Below are 26,671 nucleotides of genomic sequence, written 5' to 3' on the forward strand. Positions count from 1 at the left end.
ACGGGTCACATGAGTGATTGCAAGCCGTATAGGCTGCATTCAAGAACCAACACGGTTTTAGAAACGTTCCTGAACGTTTTTTTCTCCCCGCTCGGGGGCAGTATAATCTCAAAAATATATTTAGTGGCAGAGAGGCATTTATCATATGGAATAAAAATGGTTAATTAAATGGTGCACATGAGAGAAACTCAAGAGATCATAATCATTAATAATGTTAGTCAAGTGCGCGCCTCTGCTCGCCAGCTTGTGGTCTTAAAACCCTGCTTCGTTTAGCCATTCCTATGGGGAAAAAATGAATGACGAAATATTAAAGTTTTGGAATAAACGTCAAAAATAAGTTCTGCGGTTAACACAGGAGAGTTTACACGTTTTTTCTATGATATAATAGCATTCGGTTAACATTACTTTAGCGAATTATGAAGCCTTTGTGTTTTTTTTTTGTTTTACATAAATTCGTCATAACTCACAAAGTGACATTAGCCGATTAAGATTATTGTATAGAATAAAAACTTATAAAATGGCCTAAACCCGTGTTTACCACACGTTATTTTCGGCGTTTATCCAAAAACGCCATTCATTTTCTCCATAGGCTTTGTCGAACGAACCATGGCGGATTATAGTGCCTACAAAAAGACGCCATTACTATTTCTGTCTATGCAGGTGTCTCGTCTCAGGTGCCTGTCCAGTGCAGACCTTCAACACTGGATTTTCACTTGACTTCGTATTCTTTTCCTGTTCTCCTCAAATAGGTTTGCCTAAACTATTTGATTTAGTATATATTTTTTGCTTTCTAAAACATTAACCATGTCTTTTTCAGACGGGTCAAAACTTTGAATTGTTGTCTGCTTAAGAGAAGCCAGCTGGATGAAAACGATGCGTGAGGTATCAATTTATGCCTGTTGAATAGGCACACTTGGAGAGGAGGGTAGGCCTATGTTTTTCCGTCACCGTTGGTTACTGTGAGTGACGGGGTAAAGATGTCTGTGATGGAAAACATAAAGAAAGAAAGAGGACAATTGATTATATCGATTCGCCGTCTTACCAGGATAAACTACAACTGTACAAGCTGAGGGTAGTCGTTATTTATCAACTAAACTCATGATCGTGTATGGAGTATGGCAGGTGTTCACATATGACAGCAAATTATAGTGACTAGTTAGTTGATCATTCTCTTGTGAAATAAAACGGGGGTCTAATCGGGAACTTCTGATTGTCAAGAGTTCCCATCCCTCTTCAACACTATGGACGTCGTCGACTACAGAAGCGAGTTAAGGATGTCAGCCAGAGAAGTCAAAGCCTTCCTAGACGCGGACAGATTCACGGGTGTCGGGAACGGGATTCAGGGTGATGTTGAATATAGATTTGTGGATGTCCTGCTATTTGGTGGGGCACCATGGGGGTTCACTCTGAAAGGGGGTCTGGAGCACCGAGAACCACTGCTCATAACCAAGGTATCTATCTATCTATCTATCTATCTACTATCTATCTATCTATCTATCTATGATGAAGAACGAGAAATACAGAGAACCCTTATTGACTTAACTTTAGCCACACTAGTTAACAACCGATGTGCAAATAAACAACAATAACAAGTACCATAGATCAATCATGCAAATAAAACTAATTTTAAATGTAATTATTTCTCCACTGTCATGGATTGGTTTCACCTTTCCTGTTTCCCCTGATATGAAAATAAGGCAGTGTGGGATTAAACACTGGAACATCACTGTAGTTTCCTGATTGGTTAACTGTGTGTGTTTCATCCAACACTCCCATGTTTTCTCAGTCCAGAAATTGTTGGGGCTGTTCCCACACCTTTATGCATTTGATGTGTTGCATATTTTCACCTTTGAACTTCTGGGGGGGGGGGGGGGGGTTGCTGTCTGTCTTCCATGCTCATCAAAGCAGTACCAGGAACCATTTAGGAATGCAGAAGTGAAGATAATGTGTGTTTGGCAGTGGCTGACCAGGATTGGCTCAGTCAATGCTGCTCTCCAACAGAATGAGGAAACAGTTTGTTTCCATCCATTTCCATTTCTATTCTCCATTCTGTTTCCATTCCCCTCTCCTGTACTCCTGTATGTGTAGAGAATAAGTGATGGAATGTGCAACAAGTCTGCTCCAACTGTTTTCAAGTTGCTTATGCTTCCATTTAAAAAAAATCAGTGCTCTCAGGTTGCCACAGTATAATTCTTCCAGTGCAGGATGGACACAATGGACTCTGATCTGACCCATGGTCACTGACCACCAACTCTTACAAGGATTGGGTTTACGCTATATTGCTTGTGTTCTCCAGCTCTTCGTCACTTTCAGAAGCTACACAAAATAACAATCCATCCTGTTAATGTTAGATTGATATAATTTACAAAAGCATACATCTCGTATAACTTTGTGACTTGCTCCATTTGCTTGTCAGTAGTAGGCTAGTCCCCCTCTGAACGTTGACTGGGCTGGAGAGAAGGGATTTGGAAGGGTGGATATGATAGAACCATTTTTAATGAAGTTGACTCAATGCCAGCATGGCAGGGTTGAAGAGAGGGTCCTGTCAACACAGTCTGTGGATGGAATGTGATATTCTTCTAAACTGATGAACTATGGAAAGTGAACTGTTATTAAAATATACTTCACTAATGAGACATTAAGTCTGTAACATGTTCTTTTATCCACATAACTATCAGACAGCATCCCTTGACTGGGCCCCTTTTCCCCTGCCAACACTATCTGTGTGCAATTGTTTTCTTATACTCTTCACTTCAGAAATGTTAACAGTCCCAAAATCTCAATTTGCCCCAGTAAGTTATAGCTGTTTTATTAATGATGTATAAACTACTTATTAACACCTTTAATTAAACATTCCTGTTGCGTGATTCAGGTGGAGGAGGGCAGCAAGGCGGCGACCGTCAGCCTGCAGGTGGGAGATGAGATCGTCAACATCAACACAGTTCCCATCAGTGGATCCAGACAGGAGGCCATCTGTCTGGTCAAAAGCTCCCACAAGACCCTCGCCCTGGTCGTCAGAAGGTGGGCTATGAGCTGCAACTAAATTGCCCTTACACCCAGGCACAATACATTTCTATTGAATTGAATATGACAGACATTGAATAAGAATACAGTATGTGTCAATGGGTACTATCGTAGAGTGATTGTTGCGTACCATCTCTCCCATTGTGCTGAGAAGAAGTGCCCTGTGTTTAAAATTGTATACATTAAACTTACGGATGGATCTACATTAATATATTGTTTTATCCAAAACTGGCACACAATACCAAATGCAGCACACAAGAGTTGGGCATATCAGGAAGAATGTTTTTTTGTACAAATGACTTTCACTCTGGACTCAAGTGTCTGCAAAGTGTCAAACAAGCTAACCTTAACCCACAAAGACACTATCTTGGAAACGAGGAGTCCTGTGTAATGTAGTCGGTGCATTCAGAAAGGGAATTTCAGATCCAGCTGGAGGTGTATCAGTTCACCCACTTTGACCTGCTGGGATTAAACGTAAAGCAACGAGGCTGCAGTTGTAATTGGTGCTACAGTCACACATTGCCCTTTGTTAGGGATTGTTAACAGGTGGGAATATTTTATGTACAGTACCAGCCAAAGTTTAGACACACCTACTCATTCTATGGGTTTCATTACATTTACATTTAAGTCATTTAGCAGACGCTCTTATCCAGAGCGACTTACAAATTGGTGCATTCACCTTATGACCTCCACTCCTTTATTTGTACTATTTTCTACATTGTAGAATAATAGTGAAGACATCTCAACTATGAAATGACACATATGGAATCATTTAGTAACCAAAAAAGTGTTAAACAAATCAATATATTTTAGATTCTTCTAAGTAGCCACCCTTTGCCTTGATGACAGCTTGGCACACTCTTGGCATTCTCTCAACCAGCTTCACCTGGAATGTTTTTCCAACAGTCTTGAAGGAGTTCCTTGTTGGCTGCTTTTCCTTCACTCTGTGGTCCAACTCATTCCAAACAATCTCAATTGGGTTGAGATCAGGTGATTGTGGAGGCCAGGTCATCTGATGCAGCACTCCATCATTATCCTAATTAGTCAAATAGCCCGTACTCAGCCTGGAGGTGTGTTTTGGGTCATTGTCCTGTTGAAAAACAAACGATAGTCCCACTAAGCCCAAACCAACTTTTGACTAGTACTGTATTTGTGAAGACAATGTTTATGGCCTCAGGGACTGTATATTGGTGCAACTCTAACCACTGACATGCAGAGACAGGACTGTCATTATACTAGACACATGTCATTTATAGAATATTGCTTGGTCATAAAGTACAGTGTACCTTAGTTTGAGCTGGAAGAGTGGAATGCTAACTGATCGTTACTAAACCACGAAGGGCAGGGCCACAGCTTGTTATGGTTACATTAGGACTAGGTACGAACTTCACTTTTTTTTTTTTTTTTACACTCTTTCATCCGTGATATTTACTAGGCTTAGTAAAGAAGTGTGAAGGTACATTTTTTACAGATATCTATGATATCTACCCAACAGGGAAGGGATGCAGTACATTCCTTTTAAATTATGTGAGCAAACTAACCTCTTCACACAACAGTGAGAGGAAGGCAATGTAGAGAATATTGAAGACCGCCCTATAGGGGAAGGAATGCTCTGAACTTCGTGGCGTGTTCATAAAACACATTCTCTGGTAGGTGTGAGTGTCAATGCCAGCAAATATCTTTTTCATTCATTTACGACTAGACTGCTCAATAGCGAATGCGAGGCTTAGAGCACGGGGTGGGATGTGATGTGTGAAATCTCATTGTGGCTCAGTTGGTAGAGCTTGGCACTTGCAACGCCAGGGTTGTGGGTTCGATTCCCATGGGGGACAAGTACACACAAAATATGATATGACTTACTTACTGTAAGTCGCTCTGGATAAGAACATCTGCTAAATGACTTAAGTGTAAAATGTATTGTCTGATCTCCAAACGCTGTTAAACAACCACCGATGGGTGACATGTGAAGAAGGAAAAGCAGATACACGGTTTAAAGCTGTGGGAGGATGGGTGGAGGTGTCTAGGCCTGTGAGAGTGTACATCTAGTAGTGTTGTCACCAGAATGTTGACTTCCATACTAGGCTTAGTATCACAATACTCGATACTAGTGGTGTGCCGACCTGGCCATACTCATTCCTAATCGTGTCTGTAAATTGACAGTTAATCGGCATAAACTGAAGTGTTTTAATATGCCTAGGTATTTTGACATCTACTTATCTCCCTGGACGTTTATAGACCAATCAAGTGTGTCTGTTTCCTCAACTTGCAACAGGCAGAAAAGTTTGCTGTCACTCAGTCACACCTACCTGGGCTCGAACCAGGAACGCATCGACAACAACCACCCTCGAAGCATCGTCACCCATCGCTCCACAAGGGGAACAACTACTCCAAGTCTCAGAGCGAGTGAAGTCACAGATTGAAACGCTATTAGCGTGCACCCCGCTAACTAGCTAGCCATTTCACATCGGTTACACCAGCCTAATCTCGGGAGTTGATAGGCTTGAAGTCATAAACAGCTCAATGCTTGAAGCATTGTGAAGAGCTGCTGGCAAACGCACGAAAGTGCTGTTTGAATGAATGCTTACGAGCCTGCTGCTGCCTACCATCGCTCAGTGAGACTGCTCTATCATAGACTTAATTATAACATAATAACACACAGAAATACGAGCCTTTGGTCATTAATATGGTCGAATCCGGAAACTATCATTTCGAAAACAAAACGTTTATTCTTTCAGTGAAAAACGGAACCGTTCCGTATTTTATCTAACGGGTGGCATCCCTAAGTCTAAATATTGCAGGTACTTTCGACAACCTTCAATGTTATGTCATAATTATGTACAATTCTGGCAAGTTAATAACGGTCTTTGTTAGGAATAAATGGACTTCACACAGTTCGCAACAAGCCAGGCAGCCCAAACTGCTGCATATACCCTGACTGCTTGCACGGAACGCAAGAGAAGTGACACAATTTCTCTAATTATAAGAAATTTATGTTAGCAGGCAATATTAACTAAATATGCAGGTTTAAAAATATATACTTGTGTATTGATTTTAAGAAAGGCATTGATGTTTATGGTTAGGTTTGGTGCAACGACCGTGCTAAATCATCACCCATTTGGCGAAGTAGGCTGTGATTCGATGAGAAATTAACAGACACCGCATCGACTATATGCAACGCAGGACACACTAGATAACTACACATGGTTGATATTACTAGTTTAACTCGGGATTATGTAAAGATTGATTAAAAAAAATATGTTTAATGCCAACTAGCAACTTACCTTGGCTTCTTGCTGCCCTCGCATAACAGGTAGTCAGTCTGCCACGTAGGCTCCTCATGGGGTGCAATGTAAGGCAGGTGGTTCGAGCGTTGGACTAGTAACCGGAAGGTTGCAAAAACGAGGTTAAGGTAAGGTAAAAAGGTAAAAATCTGTCGTTCTGCCCATGAACAAGGCAGTTAACCCACTGTTCCTAGGCCGTCATTAAAAATAAGAATGTGTTCTTAACTGACTTGCCTAGTTAATTAAAGATAAATAAAGGCCAAATCGGTGTTCAAAAATACTAATTAATACCAATTAATCGGCCATTCCGATTAATCGGTCGACCTTTACTTCACAGACAGGCAAACTAGCCAGTTGAGTTATTTAGACCACCGAGCACCTTGCACTTAATTGAAAGATGCGTGCTGCCACCCAAATATATATATTTAGATCACGGATAATAACAAAAAATACTGGGATCATAATTGTATCAGGAACATTTCCCATATCTGTTGCGATACTCATTTTGTCCGACTACTCGGCACAACCCTACTCTATACTATCATGATACTCTATACCAGAACAATTCCAAAACAATACCACTTTTTTAAAATTTTAAACAAGCTATTTTAGCCAAAGTCACAGAATTGTCAATTTCTCAGAGATGGCCATGTATGCATTAATTAATAAATTATACAATAATTACAATCAATTTGACTTTCTGACAACATAACAATTTATTTGAATGGAAAATCTCTTGATAAACTGGGCAAATCCAGATTTAGCTTGTTATGGCTGATTTCATCGGGCTACAGATGACAATCTGTTTCCCTTCCATTTATTGTGCTGATGAACAACATTTGCATCGAAGTGACTTATTTTATTAAAGTGCTCTTTAAAAGTCTCTTTAACCAGTAATGACGTCATTCATTAGGCAAGAGTGGGGGCGGCCATCAGAGCCCTATTCTCTCTCTCACACACACACATGCCACAAACATTTAAGTTTAGGTGGCAATCTGCTTTGAAATCGGCATATTTTGCATTATGATTCCTCAAACAAAGGACCAGAGAGCAGTGAATTGACGTTAGCTTCAGCTGTAAGCTAGAAAGTGTAGTTATCCGTCAAAGCTGGGAGCTACTGGTTTCTTCTTGCATTGTAAAGTGTTGTAGCCTGTATGGAGATTGTTTTGTGAATCAGTTATTAACCGTTTCAACATGCCGTGTCACATTATTTAAGTGTGTTAACTTCTATGCATCATGAGTGGGGCGCTAACATGAGCGAACAGCCCAGACTCCCAGTGCAGGCTATAGAGCAGACACGGTGGGCTCGCGTTATAAAGGCGTCTGCATGCTTCACAGCCGAAACCGTTCGGTAGAGTTCGTGCATTTATTATGATGACATTTTGTGATGTTTTGGACTTCGGCAAGTTCTTATTTAAATTGTTTTTTTAAAGGCCGTTCGGTGCACAACATTTTTTTCTGGAGGCAAGTTCGGAGCTGAAGTCTACGCCCCTTCGTTGGCGATTGGTCAACTGTAGGGATTCTTCAATAAAGTCTTCGAATAACAACAAAGAGAGATGACTCGTTTTCATGCAAATTATTTCACAGAAAAATAGATGTAAAATTGCGCGACAAAGCTCTCTTTGGACCCCCCCCCCCCTCCCCCAATCAAATGAATGACACATTTCTGCCGTCTCAAAATGGAGAAACAGTACTATTGTCGCTTTTTTTCTAGTCTTTTAAGGGTGTATGCTAGCACACTCGTTTGGTTTGGCTGCGCTGATATTTGACAGAAGTACCGAAAATAACAAATTCTAGTACCAAACCATTTTTCATGTTCTAATATTGAAAAAGTACAGAACTTTCAGTACACCATGCAACACTATCTAGTGCCTTGGAGTGTATATTTACACTAGAAAAGCCAGACTTTTACGGCCCCAGTGTTGTGGTTTTTCTCATGCTCCTCTGGCTGGCTGTCTGGGGTTGTATCCCAAATGGCAACCTATTCTATAGTGCAATACTTTTAACGAGGGCCTATAGTGCTCTGGTCAAAAGTAGTGCACTATATAGGGAATAGGGTGTAATTTGGAATGCAACTAGGTTGTACACAGCAGAAATATACTGCCCATGTCATGACTTAGGCAGGGGGGCTGCATGTCCTTTAGAGACTGACTGGGCCTCACTTCTCATTGGCTGAGGAAGACAATGGACCCATTCTCCAGACTTCTCTCTCTCTCTCTCTGTGTCATGGTTGTTATTTCAGGTTAGATAATGACTCTTAAATGGCACAGAGGAGGATCTGGGGTGTAGGGGGCGAGGGTAGGGGCAGAGAGAGCGAGATATATGCCAAGTTTCGAAACATGGGAGACCTTTAGCCCACTTTACCTCGACTCTCTGTCATCATCAGACATCACTCTGTCCAGAGACACCCATCGGTTCTGTTTCCCGTATGCTTCTTACACTTTTAAATCCCATTGACAGACCCTTGATCATTGACTTTCAGCTCCGACTGCCCCACAACAGGTCAAACCCTTCCTCATTATGACTCATTCATCACTCAGGAATGTTACCCTTTCAATGCCAAGGTTTTCTGAAATGACTTGGCAATTGAAAGTAAACCCCAGTTTACGTAAATCAATGATGAACCATAGCGTCATTTGAGGCTGTCCTCTAGTTTATCAGTCGACCACAAACGTGTGTGATACACTAGCTAGCCTATGACACCATTAGAGACGGGACCACAGAACAAAAGGGGAACCATTTTCCATGTGAGTGCACCCTGTCAATCACACAAAGAGGGCCAGTTAGGGCCATTGTTTGGGGAGCCAGGGCCAACCAGCGCTCTGTCCCAGGGGCTTTGTCTGAATTCCAGGTTCCTAGCTGGCTGGTCTAGCTGCCTGGCTGTGGCTGTGTCGTTGACTGTCCCTGATGTAGATAGACCGAGACAGCTGGTGGTGGTAGGGGACTGTCACCACTCAACAGGCAGGGCCCCTGTGTGTGAAAAGACCACTGTGTGTGTGAATAGACCATGGCCAAACTGCCAACCCGCTGCGCTTTGGCACCACCAGTAACTAGCTAATGACCATATGCTGGTCTAGAAGGCATGCAGAGTATTCTTAGGTGAATTCTTTGTGAACCCCCTCTGGATTTGAATGGGGGCCAATGATGGATCAACCCTGATTTTTATTTAGGCATCCAGTATTGAATTTCCTCAATCAGACGTTCACACCTCTGTGTTGTATTCCGCTGTTAATGTGATTTCATCTCTCCGGGATCTGGTCTTCCACACTCCCTGCTGCTAACCAGAACAAACAACTGCAGAAAAGATGGGATCAGTAGATGAGGCACAACAACATGCCATCTAGTGGACGAAATTGCTTTTTTTGTATGTAATATAAGCCTAGTGAATTCACGTAACTCCCAGTGCTCTATGAAAATCTGAATGTTTTTTTATATGTTGTCAAATTTCTCTCTGGGGTTTTTGTGTTCTTATAAACATGTTTTTTCTGTTCGTGTGTTGTAGTATAGTAGGCCACACTTGAGGCATAGACTTGCATAAAAATTATAAAAAAATATAATCTGAATCCAATTAAATATGTTTACAGTAATTTAGTATAAACTCATGCCTCATAACATCATACAAGGTCCCTGCTGACTGGCTCCGGAGTCTTAATGCCTGAATCCTATTACAACTTGTAAAGCCACAGGCATGGACTCACTCAGCTTAGAGAGGGCAAAGTAGTAAACAATGTAAAAAATCTTATGCAAATCCTATACGAACCAGTGTAAAATAATATGCTTTATTTCTGGTGTAGACTCCATAGTTTGGAGTATCTGGATAGATCGTCTTTTACTGTATTAACTCTCCTTTTTAATTTTTTTTGAATGTGTTGTAGATTTAGCCTCCCCCCGCTTGGTTTGGAAAGTGGAATGTTCCATGTTGCCTAGGTGAGTTGACATTGCTAGTTGGGATAGGTTGTCTCACTAGAGCTCATTGTTTTCATTAGCTCTGCTTTGGGAAGGCAGTGTAGTCAAATGAGGACAGCCAGGCTCTGGGGGTGGTTGCTATTGTATCTCCCTTGATATGCCTGGATTGAGGGTAGAAATTCACTGAAGACATAATTTCAGGTACGCTTTTCTGTTATTCACTTTAGTGATAAAGAGTTATCTAGAAGTGAGACTAACAGGACAAGGAGGGCACTGAACCTTTATCTGCTGTAAAGATCATCTTTTAGGACTCTTAGTGTTTCAAAAATAGTCATTTTTGGTGGTGTATCTTGCTGCACAATGACAATTGTCTGTATTGTTTTATTCTGGCCATGTCACACCTAGTTTTGTCTTCTTCCGTGATCAGATTTGAAAACGGGGTTGCTGACAGCCAAAATAAAACAAAGGCACGTCTTTTCAACTTTTCCTCAACTTTTAATTGAATTGGGCTGTGTGGTTAAATGGTCCTTCAGGGGGTATTGTATAGTCAACCTAAACATGTGAGGAGGGAGAGGAAGATCCTATAGTGTTTACTCTTGTCAGGCAGGAAGTCTCCCATCCTCAGGCAAAGCCCTGGATTAACACTGAACCATTAACGTGACAGCGAGGGCCTCCCCTCCCCTCTACCTCCACTCCCACACAAAGACAAAGTGTTCTACTCTAGAGTAAGCATTTACTCTGAGACAGACACTTGACATATTTGGGGGTGACTTTATCAGATCTGGGTTAGGACTTATTAGGCTATCAGTTTTGTTGTTCCAGATGTCTTTTATAGAATGAGGGTAAAGTGGACTGACCGTCGTCCCTCTGCCACATGCTATAGCCACTATTTTACAGGCTGGTATCTGAACCCTGTAGGAGCAGAACGGCATGTAACGTGGGCGTGGAGCCTGATGCCGAGGTCTCCTCTCTGTATCCAGCCGTTAGCCGATAAGCCCAGCAGTGATTATGCAGGCACTTTTTTTCTATTGTGTTGCTTGTTTCATTCAGCCCCCATTTTTAAAAAGCAGGCGCCAGGCAGTGGGGCTCAGTGGACCTGGGCATAGCAGGGCACATTGCCTGATTCTGTTTGGGTTTGGTTCTTCTGTCCAGCGTGGTGGTGATTCAACTGTTCTACGTCCTTTATTAGAGTCTCTGGTTCTTCACTGGTTATCTGAACCAGTCGTAAAATAGCTCTTCTCTTAGAAATGTTTGCTGTTATTTTAAATGGGGGTCGATTTGTGTCTAGGGACTTGCAGTGTTTGGTTTACATGCATCAACCGCCAACCCCTCGCCATTCTGGAATGTAATGGTGGAGTACCTGTCAATGATGCTTGTTCTTTGACTGCAGGACTAAATCATCTCCGCTCCACGTCTGTATCAAGTTGCTGTGTTTTCCACCATGACTGATATCATTCGGATAGAGAAGTCAAGTAGTTTAGTTATCTTGGCCTTGTCTTTCGGCCATCAGGGCCATTGCGGTGTTCACTAACAAGAGCGAGTACGATCAGTTGTTTTTCTATGTTCTTCTCTCCATTGTCAGCTGACCTATGACTCCGTTAATCAAGTGGAGATCTCTGTCTCGTCACTACGATAAAGCGCACATCCCAATGCCCAACTGTGTGGTGCGCAATGGTTGGTTGCCAATGACCTGTTTTTGTAATGCTTTCTTCAAATCGGCTTTACAGATTCCTCTGGAATGGGAACTGTTTAAAACGAATCTACATGTCCAAGCGAACTGCAATTAGGTGAAACCCTGTTGATTGTCTCATGCCAGGATTCCGTGCGTGACTGATATCGAGTGTGTGTGCTGACTGACCATGCAAGCAATCTTACTTTTTCAACTCCACTCCAGTGGTTAATGGGCCGTGAGCCAATGAGAAAGCCCCATAGACTGATCTACAGCAAGGACACTGGGCATGACAATAACCCTGGCCCCTCCCCTCCCGAGGTAAATTCCCACAATCCCCTAGGAAATATCCCATTGACGACAACACTGGGAGGACACACACTTGTTGGAGCCACACCAGGATGAAGTGTCGGTCAGTGTGTGTGTGAAGAGCAGGGTAGAAGAGCTCTCAATCTCTGTGTTTGAGAGCTCTGTGACTGGACTGATGCAGCAGAAGTTATGGATGTGGAGAATTCCTTTGCACAGATGGCTCCTTTACTAAAGAAGCTGTAAAATCTGACCAGGGTCTGTAGAAGTGCCTTGTCAATCATTGAAGTGTCTCAAAGGAATGCAGGGCGTAGAAAGGCTCTGAGGAGCGGAGCAGTCATTTTCAGCCTGCTTTATCAGTGCTCTCTGAGACGTTGTTATTTGCTGAAAGAGAACTTGACAACAAAAGAGTGCATCTGAAATGCCACAGCAAGATTGATAATTCTTTGGTAAGTTTTCTGTGATTTCTTCTTATTAAGCTCATTGAACTTCCCTCTCTCAATGCTGTGTCAACTCCATGCCGAGCAACTTAACATTTTAGTTTCAATAAATCTCTTAGTTTGAAATGCGAATTCCCTCCATGTGTATTTACAAAGCTTTCCTTTTGATTTATTCCGTTTTTATCTAAGCCTACAGTTTAGGTTACACTTTTCACACGTGCTGCCCGCATAGCCTAGATATTCACACCCAATTGGGTCAGTTTCACTACTGTTTGTTTTCGAATGTGGTTTTCACTGAAACCGGAGGAGGATTTTCTGAAACTAGCCCCAACGTCTCCACCCCCCCCCCACCTCTGGGTAGCTGTGGAAGTTCAGCTGTAACCCTGACAATAAGGACTCCTGACTAGAAAGCCATTTGCATTTCTATTGTAAGCTCTGTAGGGGTCTGCTAGGGCAGCATACCACTCTCAGGACCACTGACTGACTGGAGGAGGAAGGGAGGGGGTGTGTGTCAATGTGCGTGTGTGCCTACGTGGTCTGTCTTAGTGTGTGTGTGACGCTCTCTGTCTTTATGCTTCTTCTTATTGAGGAGGAGAGCTTCTCAGGTTGCCCTCAGCCTCCCTCCCATAAATTAGCTTGACTCCATGAGCCAAGTGCCTGAACTTTTGGAAGATTGCCAATGTTGATGGCCCACTTCAGAATGAGCTCCTGTGGGGCTGACTGCCAATCAAAATGGATCTTCACATTCCTTTGGCCCCATGATGGAATGTAGGAGTCTTGTATCGTAGATCAGAGAGGTTAAGGATTTGAGTGGGTGGTTCTTAGCCTTATGCTTATACAGTATCTGTAGTCCAAAATGTGTTTCTCTTGTCTAGTACATTCTGGTCGTGCCAACTGGGTGTTTGTCAGGGGAAGAAAAGGGACTGAAAATGCCCTGTTTGACCATACCTGGGTTCAAATACTATTTAATATAATTTCACATTCATTATCTGGGCTTGACTGAGCATTCCTGGCGCAATGGAACCAATGGAATAGCTGTAAAAGTGCAAATCCCACCCACCCAGCACTCCAGGCAGGCTGAAGCAAACACTAAATGTATTTGAAATATTTCAAATAATATTTGAACCCAGGTTTGTGTTGAACAGACGCCAGCTTGGACATAGTGGGAAACCACTGATCTCATCTTTCTAACTGATTCAAAAGGCTAAGCCCCCGACAACACCATGCTGTTTACACTCAAGGGATGGGATCTTTCTCTGTCTGTCGTCGTACAGCCATATGGCAGTGGGATGACCCCCAGACAGACCATGTTATTAAAGGTCATTTCTATTCTGTCTCAGTGTTCTTCTAAATAACAGATATTTCTCATAGATTGCTACTGCAATGGTGGTTTCCTCTTGCATTTGAGGACTGATTCATCGAACCTCTTAGATTTGACCTAATGAACTACTGATTATGAAGGTCTGTCACCCGTGTTACATACCATACAATGAATATAAAGTATACATCTTCTTATTGGCCAGAAGGGGGTGCACTGTTCTCGTTGGTCAGTCGCTGACAGTATACTGAGGATCTTCTGTCCTTTGTAGCTCAATTGGTAGGCCAGTATGAAAATGAATGTGCTCACTAATGTAAGCCGCTCTGAATGAGAGCGTCTGCTGAATGACTAAAATGATAGTGACCTGGAATTCTTACAACGTTTGATGTGTTCCTCTGCTGCATGCCCAGGAAAATGAAAATGGTGGATATTGTCTCACATACTACCACGCCGTCAGAATCAGAAACTGACAAACGTGTGGCCAGCAACTTTCTCACCAAGATATTACGAAGCTCTATGAGGTATTGTGGAATAGCAACCTCCTCCAGTACACTAGCTATCCCAAACCGATTCTTCAGTGATCCCTTGTGACTTTCAATGTTTGAACCCAATCCCACTCTGGGTGACATCGAAAACATTGCATCCTGCTTCCAACATTACGTGGCGTATAGTACTGTAGTTGTCTGTGGTCCTTGTGCATGTGTCATATTTGTTCAGTGGACGCTTCACTTTGTATCTGTCTAGGTCTATATTTCATTATTTTGGTTCATATCTTCTACACAATGGATGTAAAAAAATAAAAATCCACATCAGATTATTTTTTTTGTAGTTTATTTTACATTGGTTTATTTAAAACATTTTTTTTTTTTTTACTGAATTAGATATTTTTGTTACCTCTCTCCAACATGCATATCAGGAAGAACCGCTTCAAGGGGTGAGACTGAAATGAGAAAGAATTGTTTTTTTCTTCTACCTTCTATTTTTAATTAGTTGCGTTTCAATAACATGCTTTCCTTAACCTTCTCTCTGTAGGAGGAATGAACCAGTCTCCCGGCCCCATTCATGGCACTCCTCCAAGTTCACAGAAGACCACCCCGAACCCACAGAGAGTCACAACAAGCCTCCACCTGTGTGGCAGGTCAAACATGAAGTCAGGTGAGCTGCTGGAAGAATCTATGACCTCCTTCTCCTAGTGTCAATGTTACTCAGGCACTGCCCGTTAGGGTCGTCACAGTTCCTAGAGAATGTGTCTGCGCTACATTCAGAGAGTTTATGGTTACTCCATCTCCTCAGAGGTAGGGGCGGCCATTATTCTCATGGGGTTCTCATCTCCACTCATTGTATACAAGTAGGTCAGTTATCAAAGAACAAGAAAACACTGAATAAAGGCATAATAAATGGTTAATAATACCTAATAGATATCTAATTTAGCTACTGCTAACCAGATTATTAACACAATTCCTTGTATTGATTTCAAGTGCATCCACAAAAGACCTTTCCAGCTGCGCGGACCACGACTCGAATCTACGCCAGTTATCTAGCCAGTTCAGCTCCGTGGGGAATATGGAGAGAGTAGAGCGTCCCTCACACCCCTACCCACCAGGATGCCTCTCCCCCAGCAGGTACCACCGCAGCACTGAGCCTCTCTCTGGGGGTGGATTGTCTGGTGGGAAGAGCGAATCAGCCTTCAGCTGCCTGTCCTCTACCAGCCCTCCCCCGGAGCCTGCTCTGGCCCTCACCAACACTGAGGCGACTGAGGGCAGCGTGTTCTATAAGGGGGTCCAGACTCAGACCAGTGAAGTCGGAAGGCAGGGTGAGCAGCGCCACAGCCGGTACCTCCAGCTGCCCCAGGGGGACGGAGGCTCCGAGAGCCCCAGGACAGTCCCAGAGGAGCAGCCTGGCTCCCGCTACTCCAGCTCAGGCTCTGGCAGGTCGCACATAGGCCCTGTGTGGCACGTCCCAGAGAGGAGGAAGGTAGCAGCCCCCCTCTCTCCTCCTCCTCCTCCCCTGCGCAATGACAGCTTTGCTGCCACCAAAGTGTACCCAGCCTACACAGAGGGGCCTGGAGCTCCACCACAGGCCCTAGAGAACAGCAGCTACAGGGCCCGGGGCAACCATATCTCTCACAATGAGAATGGGCCAGACCCCAGGTGCAGTTACAACCCTCCACCTCACAATAAATACTTCCTCCACCCAAACATAGCTGCAGGTGCACCTGACTACAACCACAACCAGCTCAGCAACCCAAACAAACTGTTCTCGCTGTCTAGCCAAGACGTGAGACAGAGTCAGTCTTCCTTCGCTTGCCTGCCCAACCACCAGCGGCAGTACAGCGACGAAAGCACTTTCTACCTGCAGACCAGATCCGCCCCACATCCACCGAAGCCGCAGAGCGTCGGAAGCTACTACCACAGCCTCCAGGAGCTCCCTACCAACCGGAGTAACAGTCGGAACCACGTGAGGTCCTCCACCACGTCCCTGTCCACCTCGACCATCGACCAGAACTATGACGGCGGAGGACACATCAGGTACTACTGCATCACAACCAAGCAGCCAGGCCAGCCAGAGACTCGTGTTAGACAGAGCAAATCAGAGGTCTGGATGGCTGACATGGAGCTAGCTAAGGGCTCAAACGACAGGGGCTCCACAAGTTCCTCCCACAAGACCAACAAGGTCAAGTATCATCCTCAGCCGCCTTACGCCAACAGCAAAGAGCGGAACGGAAATGTCAAAGCGGCCAACGTTCTGCTTTACGAACACACAGCCTCCAATTCCTCATCTGGTAAACCTACCACTGAGGAGAGTGAGAGGAGGAGTGAGGGCCAGAGACCTACAGAGGCCCAGCTTAGAAGCTCTTACTCTCCCAGTCCGCCCAAGGACCACAAGGCGGCACCGCTGAGAGAAGACCCTTGGGTCTCTCAGGAGAACCATAAGATCTCTTCTCAAAAGACACCCATTCTCCACAGTCTGGCTCAGGGGAGTAGAAGCCTAGCCCAGGAGATTAGGAGCCCAATGCTTCATTCTCTAGCCCAGGAGATTAGGAGCCCAATGCTTCATTCTCTAGCCCAGGAGAGTAGGAGTCCAATGCTTCATTCTCTAGCCCAGGAGAGTAGGAGTCCAATGCTTCATTCTCTAGCCCAGGAGAGTAGGATCCTGGTGGAGAAGATTCACTCCGCTACGGCACCACCACCATCCAACGGCGGAGGAGACAACAACCACGCCATACAGGAGGCTTTAACAAACAACGCGGCAACGGGCAAACTGGCGAGACGCAGCGACCGATACGCCACCACCCTCCGCAACGAAATCCAGCTAAAGAGGGCCCAGCTGCAGAAAAGCCGGAGCGCTGCCACCCTGACCTGCCCCAGCGAGACGGAGGAGCCAGAGGAGGAGACAGACCCGGGGGGGTGGAAGTCCACCTCCTCCGACGGCTCCTTTTCCTCCTCCTACAAGGACCACCTCAAGGAGGCTCAGGCTAGGGTCCTCCAGGCCACGTCCTTTAGGAGGAGAGACCTAGAACCTCCCGGGTCAGGGTCGGAGGCTCAGCTAACCAAACCCAACTCACACATAGTCTCCCGCATTGGCGGCCGCAAGCGTTTCCCTCTGAACAAGAGGGTCCACTCGTTCTCCGAGCCAGACAAGATCGACAAGCTGGGAGTGGAGGGTGAGGGAGAACGTCCCGTTGGAACAGCACAGCCGTTTGTAGATCGACGGAAGATCTTTGAAATGGCTGCTAAACCTGCCTTCTGCAGACCCATCTCAACCATCCACAAGTCAGGCCAGCAGAGCTCCAGCACCACCTCCAGCACTTTGGAGCACGGAGAGGGCAAGGCCAGAGGGAGAGCCCACTCAGGAGAATCTCAGGAGAAATACCCAGACCCCCTCAGCCCCGCAGGCAGACAGGCCCTACTGGAGCAGCAGAGGCTGGGGACCTTCACCGAGTACCAGGTCACCTGGAACATGCAGAGGAAGGCTTCAGACACAAAGACCCAGGGGAGGTACCACTCTGCTGACGACATCCTGGACCAGGGAACAGAGGAGACGCCTGTCTGTGTCCACGAGAGGTCCAGATCGTCTCCCTCACAAGACTTCTACACACAGGTGAGGGTTTCCATCGAGTGATTCTTAGTGTAGCGGTAGTGAAGTGATCTGCATGACTTCCTTTTTGCATCAGCACAGACATGCATGAGTTTGTTTAAAGATATAAAAGTCCACGTGCTATCGTCTAAACATTAAACCAGCTGGCCAGAGTGCTGTTTTAGCAGAAGGTTATATTATGGCAATTCAGTGTATTCTTCATTTTCTTTCAGAAGATCCCTGTGCCATGGAGAGAGACTGTTGAAATTCTGGACCATAGACAGGACCAGCAAGGAGGCAGTTACACCACCAGGTGAGCATTCCACATGATTCTCTTCTCTACTCTAGTTTCTGATCTCAGATCAGTTACAACCTATCCACCTATTGTTGGAGCACATTTCAAGGTGATCGTTATCTGTTGACGGTGCAGTAACAGACACTCACATGTACATGAGTGTGTGCTACAGTATAATAGCAATATCAGTTTGAGTTAGGGAGTGTGGGGAGCATGCCAGTTCAGCCCAGGTGTAGTTATCAGGTGATCAGGGTTTGGGAGGGAACTTCCCTGCCCAGGTAAAGCTGCAGGTAAAAGTGTAAACCAATCCTGTTTCAGGCTATCACATTCAACTCCGGTATCAGGTTGTAAACACACTCGCTGCTCCCTGGGCGTTATTACAGAGATTAGTTGATCTTTTCATTTACTTTATTTTATTGTACAGTAAGTGCTGAATTTGTGAATAAATCAATTCAGAAAGACCTCTGCTCCTCATTTCAGTTGAATATGTGCTTAGTGTGAGTATGTTGTCTTATATTCGCCTCTCCTGTTCTGTTTGCCAGAGGGCCGAGCGAGAGCCAAGAGCAGCCAGCCCAGCTCCACCACTTCCCACAGCCTCCACAACCGTCTATTCCAAGACTGACCGACACAGAGCCACACAGCAGCAGAGACGTGGCCGCCCCCGCCCCCCTCCCTCTCCCTCACCCCCTCTGACCACAGATACAAATGTGACTCTGCGGACCCCGGCCACAAACTCTCCGCGTACCCTTCCAACCACACCCACAGCTCTGTGTCTGAGCAACCACTACCACCTCCAACGGCGGCTCCCAAGCCCCAGAATACAGGCCTCATCATCATGCCACAGTGGCCTCTCCTAGGCCTGGAAACCCCCTCAACCACATCCTCCACCTACGGACTGTCTTCCCAGGAATTCCTGCCTGGCCCTTGCACCCATCAGGCTGAACCATCATCCAGTAGCAGCTGCTCCTCCCATGGCACAGAGCTGGATCCTGCCCCAAACCAAGCCTGCTCCTTGGGCTCCACCCAGCTCCCCTCTCCCTCCCCTGGGAGAACCGCTGGACTGGGCACGGAGGAGGGAGCAGCTGATTCAACACTAGAGCCGCCACCCTCCCCCTCTTCCCACTCTCCTTTATTCTCCTACCAGCCTGCCAGTCTGACGGTTCCCTCCTCAGGTGGGACTAGTTCTCCCTCTCCTCAGTTTGCTCCACAGAGGTTGACGGACCAGCCCCCTGTCTCTGTGTCTGTGCAGGATGAAGCCCAGAGCAGGTAAGCGCTAAGCAGCTTAACTGGCGTTCTTATGCCCGTCTCCTCAGCTCCCCCTCAACCTACTGTACAGCCTTACGTAACAAACTGGGGATTGTTGCCCTGTCCTGTGTTGCTTTACTTACAGTAAGTAAGCCTTGTCCGAGCCAGAACGGCCCCTAGTTGCAGGAACCTCTCTCCTGATTCTGTAGCGCGAGGCAGCGCGATTTGAAGTCTCATGTCTTTGTCGTAGTAGAGGAGGCTATGATAGAGGAGGCTATGGTAGATTGTTTGGAATTACATGGTATGATGTGCCACAGACCAGAATGCAGAATGGTTTTTCCTATGATCCATTTCCCAATGATTTGGTTTCAGCTGCTCAGCATTGGGGCACACACAGTATTCTTGCTACAGTAGCCAGGACATTAAGCCTGGCGACAGAAGGCTGTCATCTTATTTGGTCATATGATTGACTGACTGCATGACCTTTCAGTCGACGGCGCCGTTCCATCCCTCTAATTACCATTGACTCAACCTGTCCACTGTCAGACAGTAACATGGACTGTAAGCTTGTAAATGGTAGATGTGGTAAATGTGACTCACTCCTGGCATAAAGTCCTATTTCTGTTTCAGTAAACTGAGCTGGAAAGGAGACTAAAGGTTACAGAATGTGTTCATAACAATCATTTGTGTCATTTTTAAGTGACAACATCTATCACTCATTTTTCTCATAATACATTTGATCGCTGTAAGTTAAGACGAGTTACTGTTGTCTCTACAGGCCAGAGAACAGGACCAACGCTGTGATGGAGATGAGCAGTGTAGGGAAGAAGGTCCCTGTGAAGATCGTCCATGCTGAGAGCACCACAGAGAGGGAGAGCCGCCAGTACCTGCTGCACAGCGAGAGAAATGGGGCCCCTGGAGTTTCAGAGGGGCCCGACTTTCCCCCGCCCTTACCGACCAGCCTGCCCTCCCCTGAGCCGCAGCCCTACTCCCTGTTCCGTGCCTACACCCCCTACACACGCCATGGGCCCCAGAGTCCCCCCAGGGACCCAACCCTCACTGTAGCCCCAGAAGAGGCCCTGTCCCCTGGGCGGTGTCAGACCAACGGCCCCTCCGGTACCGCCGTCATGGGTCCCCAGCAGCCTCCGAAGAGTAATTCGGAGGAAGATGTGAAGAGAGAGGAGCTGGCCAGAGACATCATGGACAAGGATAAGTCCCTGGTGGACATCTTGGACCAGAGTAAGATGAAGACCACCATGGATCTGATGGGGGGGATCTTCCCCCAGGGGGAGCAGATCTTGGATGGGGGGCACCAGAGGAGGAAAGTCTCCCCCAAACAGTGTTTGCCGCCCAGGGGCACGGATGACAGGTGAGCTGACTGGGAATGGGATCTGGCAGTGCAGAATTATAACATTTATGAACAAATGAACTGAGCATTTACTGGTAGTCATAACATCATCTAGATAATCACACATGGTGCTGTGTATTTTTGTTGTAATTGTGTTTTTATCAGACTGACTTCCTCTCCCACTTCAGAGGTGTTTGTTCAGATGAGTTTAAAAAAACAACACATTATGGTGTTGTGTTTTTATATTTCTTTCCATTGAGAGGATGAGTAGAGGGAAATGTATACATGACAAAAACACTTTATTTCAGTTCTAAACACTTTACACAGATGCCCCCTGTTGGCGCTTTATTAAACCACAGACTACAACTGAATACAATGGAAGAGGGGCACAGACCTTCCATTTTACCTACAATTTGAACCGACCTCTCTGAGATTTTAGAACTGTAGGAGTTGCTCTGGCCCCGTGAATACTGAGCTGTCACCTCCTGCATTTCACATGACATCCTATTGCCTACTTTCTTCTCAGTAGTATTGCACTACATAGGGAATATACAGTACTAATAACCAGAGTTCTATACTGGGTAGTGTGGCGTACAGCAGGTCAGCCACCAGGGGGAGACTCGTCGAGGCCTGGTAACAGATGGAGTATACATCACGAGGCGATGGCTCCATCTGCTGGACGTGCCAGGTCTCGACGGGCTTTCCGGCCAGGACTAATTGGGGTTGATTGGGAGCTGGTGAGTAATCAGGGGCGGATTGCTCACCAGCTGTGCGAGGCCCATAAAGCTGCCAGAAGGGCAGCACAGAGGAAGGAAGGAAGGAAGGAAGGAAGGAAGGAAGGAAGGAAGGAAGGAAGGAAGGAAGGAAGGAAGGAAGGAAGGAAGGAAGGAAGGAAGGAAGGAAGGAAGGAAGGAAGGAAGGACTCCCGTGTTATTGACAGTTGAGGTAACAAGATGGAGTTGAGTTTTGTGCCCGACAGGATACAGCCAGACTCAGAACCCCGATGATGCTATCCCGGAGAGGGTCTCATGGGGGAGACCTATCCTTTTCTTTTTTATCTATTATTTAAATAAACTCTTGAAACTGAGCTAATCCTTCTCTGTCCGTGTCTGGTCTGGGTAAACGTCTTGACCAAACCCCCTGGTCTGCCACAGTAGTTTGGCTCCTAGATGCTGATTGGCTAAAACAGAATTCCCGACGTGTGTATCAGATAATAATGACGCAAAATGACTTTTATATTTATGTTGGTAACCGGTTTATAATAGCAATAAGGCACGTCTGGAGTATATGGCTGTATCCGGGGACTCCGCTTCGTGTTGTGCTTAAGAACAGCCCTTAGGCGTGGTATATTAGCCATATACCATATATCCTTGGGCCTTATTGGTTAAATAACCCTCTGCTTTCTGTCTGTCTCCATCCCTTCCAGGAGAGAGGAGGGTGGCGTGTCTGCTGCCACAGGGGCCCTGGTGACCAGCTCCACCTACTACAGTACATCTGCCCCCAAGGCTGAGCTGCTCAACAAGATGAAGGACATGCAGGAGGAGGAGCTGGAGGAAGACTCCGAGGACGAACTGGACATCGACCTGGCCAGCAAGAAGGTACAGAGACACAGCGTAGTATACTGACCCTGTAAAACCGGTTTCTCCAACCCAGTTCCTGGAGAGCTATCCTCCGGTAGGGTTTTGCTCCAACCCCAGTTGTAACTAACCTGATTTCATCTAATCAACCAGCTAATTGTTGAATCAGGTCTGCTAGATTAAGGTTGGAGTGAGAACCTACAGGACGGTAGCTGTCCAGGAACAAGATTGAAGAGCCCTGCTCTAAAACCACACATTTCACTGTGGCTGTCTGGTGTATGTGACAATAAATATAAAATATATTATTATTACTGACTGTTTCATGCCATATCAATCACTGATCATCAATCCAGCTCCTGGAGAGTCACAGGACTGCAGATTTCGTCGTAATACCCGATTCAACTGATCTTCATAACTTTGATTAGTTGAATGCTGAGCCAAGACAAAAACCTGCTGTTCTGCAGTTCTCCAGGACCAGGATTTGGGAATAATGCAGACCTGCCAACATGCACGCATTTAGCTTACCAACTATGCAATTACCTGTCCATGTACATGGGTATGAGATCTAAGTTAAAAGTATGCAGAAATTAATAGGGCCTGATTTTATACATTTGAATAAAAATAAATCCACTGAGTAAATCTAACATCCCGATTCTCGAGCTGCAACACACAGACGTGTACAGAGTTTGTGTCAACAGACATGCAGATGAATACATCATTATTGGACGTAGCTACCCGGTGTCTGCCCCTCCTGTTTGTTATGATGCTGAGTTTGAAGACTGTCAGCTGTACGTAAACACATGGACAAATCCCTTTTCGACTCCGTGTGTTGTGGGAAGGTGAACACTAATTGTTTCAAGCTAACGTTAGCGAACATAAGATGGATGTTCAGTGGGCTGTGAAGTGTCAGCAGTTCAAATTTTATTTTTCACATACACATGGTTAGCAGATGTTAATGCGAGTGTAGCGAAATGCTTGTGCTTCTAGTTCCGACAATGCAGTAATAACCAACGAGTAATCTAACCTAACAATTCCAGTACTACTTTCCTTATACACACAAGTGTAAGGGGATAAAGAATATGTACATAAAGATATATGAATGAGTGATGGTACAGAACGGCATAGGCAAGATGCAGTAGATGGTATCGAGTACAGTATATACATATGAGATGAGTAATGTAGGGTATATAAACATAAAGTGGTATAGTTTAAAGTGGCTAGTGATACATGTATTACATAAAGATGCAGTAGATGCTATAGAGTACAGTATATACATATACATATGAGATGAGTAATGTAGGGTATGTAAACATTATATTATATTAAGTGGCATTGTTTAAAGTGGCTAGTGATACATTTTTACATTAATTTCCATTATTAAAGTGGCTGGAGTTGAGTCAGTATGTTGGCAGCAGCCACTCAATATTAGTGGTGGCTGTTTAACAGTTTGATGGCCTTGAGATAGAAGCTGTTTTTCAGTCTCTCGGTCCCTGCTTTGATGCACCTGTACTGACCTCGCCTTCTGGATGATAGCGAGGTGAACAGGCAGTGGCTCGGGTGGTTGTTGTCCTTGATGATCTTTATGGCCTTCCTGTGACATCGGGTGGTGTAGGTGTCCTGGAGGGCAGGTAGTTTGCCCCCGGTGATGCGTTGTGCAGACCTCACTACCCTCTGGAGAGCCTTACGGTTGTGGGCGGAGCAGTTGCCGTACCAGGCGGTGATACAGCCCGACAGGATGCTCTCGATTGTGCATCTGTAGAAGTTTGTGAGTGCTTTCTGTGACAAGCCGAATTTCTTCAGCCTCTTGAGGTTGAAGAGGCAATTTGGCCTGTGCTATGCGCACAAGTTGAATCTCCAATTTTCTGGTACTCTAAGTTGGGCAGGTCTGATAGGGCTTCAAGTACTATCCAGTATGTGAAATGGCTCTCTTGAATGTCATCTCCTCGTCCGTCCCTGTCTTTCTCCCCACAGCAAGAGCTGATTGACAGCCTGGGTAAGAAGCTGCAGGTGCTGCGCGAGGCCAGGGAGAACCTTCAGGAGGACCTCCACGATAACAACTCTCTGGGGGACGAGGTGGAGGCCGTGGTGCAGAGGGTCTGCAAGCCCAACGAGCTGGACAAGTTCAGGATGTTCGTGGGAGATCTGGACAAGGTGGTCAGTTTGCTGCTCTCCCTGTCCGGCCGACTGGCCAGGGTGGAGAACGCGCTCAACAGTCTGGAGGAAGACACCACACCGGAAGAGAAGGTAGGGGTTAGGGTGGAGGTTAAGGCAAGACATTGCTCACTCCCCATGCTGCTTGTGAGGCAGGATTAGATGGTATTACACACCAGGCTAAAGGGATGCATTTACCAACTTACAATATTCATGTTCAACATTAATTGATGTGTGTACTGTAAGTTAATCAGGAAGTTGCTTGCCTGCATTTTTTTTTAGTATCCCTCCTACTGATCTGCCCACTCTGTCTGCCCTCCCTCTCTCAGCGCACCCTGTCAGAGAAGAGGAAGCTGTTGATCAGACAACACGAAGACGCCAAAGAGCTCAAGGAGAACCTTGACCGGCGGGAGCGCCTGGTTTACAGCATCATGGCTGCTCACCTCAGCCACGAGAGCCTGGCAGACTACCAGCACTTTGTCAAGATGAAGTCAGCCCTCATCATCGAGCAGCGCAAGCTGGACGACAAGATCAAACTGGGAGAGGAGCAGCTGAAATGTCTGCTGGATAGTTTATTGTTGGAGCAGAGGCTGCTGTTCTGACGATTGCTAGTGCAATCCGAGTTCCTTGGGACGTCGATCCCTTAACCCCTACCCTAACATTAACCCCTACCTTAACCTGTCAACTTCAATAGGGTGACATCAGTTGGGACGTCCCAGGGGTCTCATTTAGTCTATTCCTTCTGACAATGGCCACACAGGTAATGTGGTGTACTGACACAGACTGGCCACTAGAGGGCCTCAGAGGTGCTGTTGGACTTGGATATGATGGAGGATTCTCTGTGTGCTTTGTGGTCGTTGACTGACTGACTTGAAGCCTGTTACATTTCAGTTCCACAGTACAGACAGGAGCTGTTTTTCTGTGCTGAAGAAACACCCCGTTTCTGGATTTAAAGTAGCTCCTTCGAGGAAATTCATTAAGATCGATGAAACGTGTTTGATTCAGGGATGTTGGTGAGGTCTATGCTCTCAAATGATTCTCAAGACGAGGCGGACCGTCTGTTTTATATAATGCGTGTTTGAAAGATGATTTTAGTAATTTATTGTAGCCTTTTAAATATTTACAGATGACTTGACGTTTCAGGTAAACTCCCCTATAAACTTACGTTGTAGTTAATTACAATACAAATGATATATACACATTCTTATTGTGAAGTATAGGTTTTATAATTAGATCATTAACAGGGTTTTTCCTCAATGGGACAGTGCTGGTTTGGTTGAGAAGTCTAAAGTTGTTTTCATATTTGCCCAAACAGTACTTGTCTTTCATCATATTACACACACCACTAATAGCTACAGCACAGATGTACGTTTTCAACCAATCTTGTTCTCAGGCCCCACTTCCCGTACAATAGTATAGTATTCCTTGACAATGTTTATTTCTTACTCATGTGCTGGGGTTGATGGGTTACTGGTCTTTTTTTAATTCCAAAAGTATAAAAAGGTCATTAAAGGTTTGAAATCTGTTCTGGGCAGCAGGTAACCTGGTTATAGAGGTGAGCCAGGAAACCAGAGGGTTGCCAGTTGCTGGAATCAAATCCTAGATGCCATTGCATGCCATTTTGCCCTTGAGCAAGGCACTTAACCCCCTCCCCCACAACAACATCTCCCTGGGTGCCCAGTGTGGCAGACCCCTGCACCACTCTAAAACATGCATGTGTATTTTCAGCTTCCTTTTGGAGGAGTTGGGTTAAAAGCAGAAGGTGCAATTTACCAATAAATGTATCTTAAAATCAAAGACCGAATTAGCACTTTTTATAGTCCCATAATTCCCCTGTTTAGGGACCTATCTCCTGTTTAGGGACCTATCTCAACCTGACGTTGTGCCTGTGCGTCTGCCACTGTGAACACTAAAGGATTTGTATGTCCATGCTTTGTATAACCATACATGCATTGTACTCTCACATCAATTTGAAGACAATAAACAGTATGACTGAAGGTCTTGGTGTTTGTGAGCTTATTACCCGACTGGCCA

The 26,671-nt window shown here is 45.4% G+C and overlaps 1 protein-coding gene across 1 annotated transcript; it reads left to right on the forward strand.

The window, feature by feature from the left end:
• The first annotated feature begins 651 nt into the window (after positions 1-651).
• Positions 652-26,647, forward strand: LOC115133541 (protein Shroom2-like). Its single transcript, XM_029666837.2, is given in 11 exon segments — positions 652-1,451; positions 2,873-3,021; positions 14,977-15,099; positions 15,423-18,045; positions 18,255-18,334; positions 18,859-18,991; positions 18,993-19,582; positions 20,340-20,930; positions 22,336-22,507; positions 24,458-24,730; positions 24,967-26,647. Coding segments are annotated over 11 exon segments (5,217 nt in total). The 5' UTR covers positions 652-1,241; the 3' UTR covers positions 25,240-26,647.
• Positions 26,648-26,671: the final 24 nt, after the last annotated feature.

Source organism: Oncorhynchus nerka, linkage group LG2 (assembly GCF_034236695.1).
Source record: "Oncorhynchus nerka isolate Pitt River linkage group LG2, Oner_Uvic_2.0, whole genome shotgun sequence".
NCBI lineage: Eukaryota > Metazoa > Chordata > Actinopteri > Salmoniformes > Salmonidae > Oncorhynchus > Oncorhynchus nerka.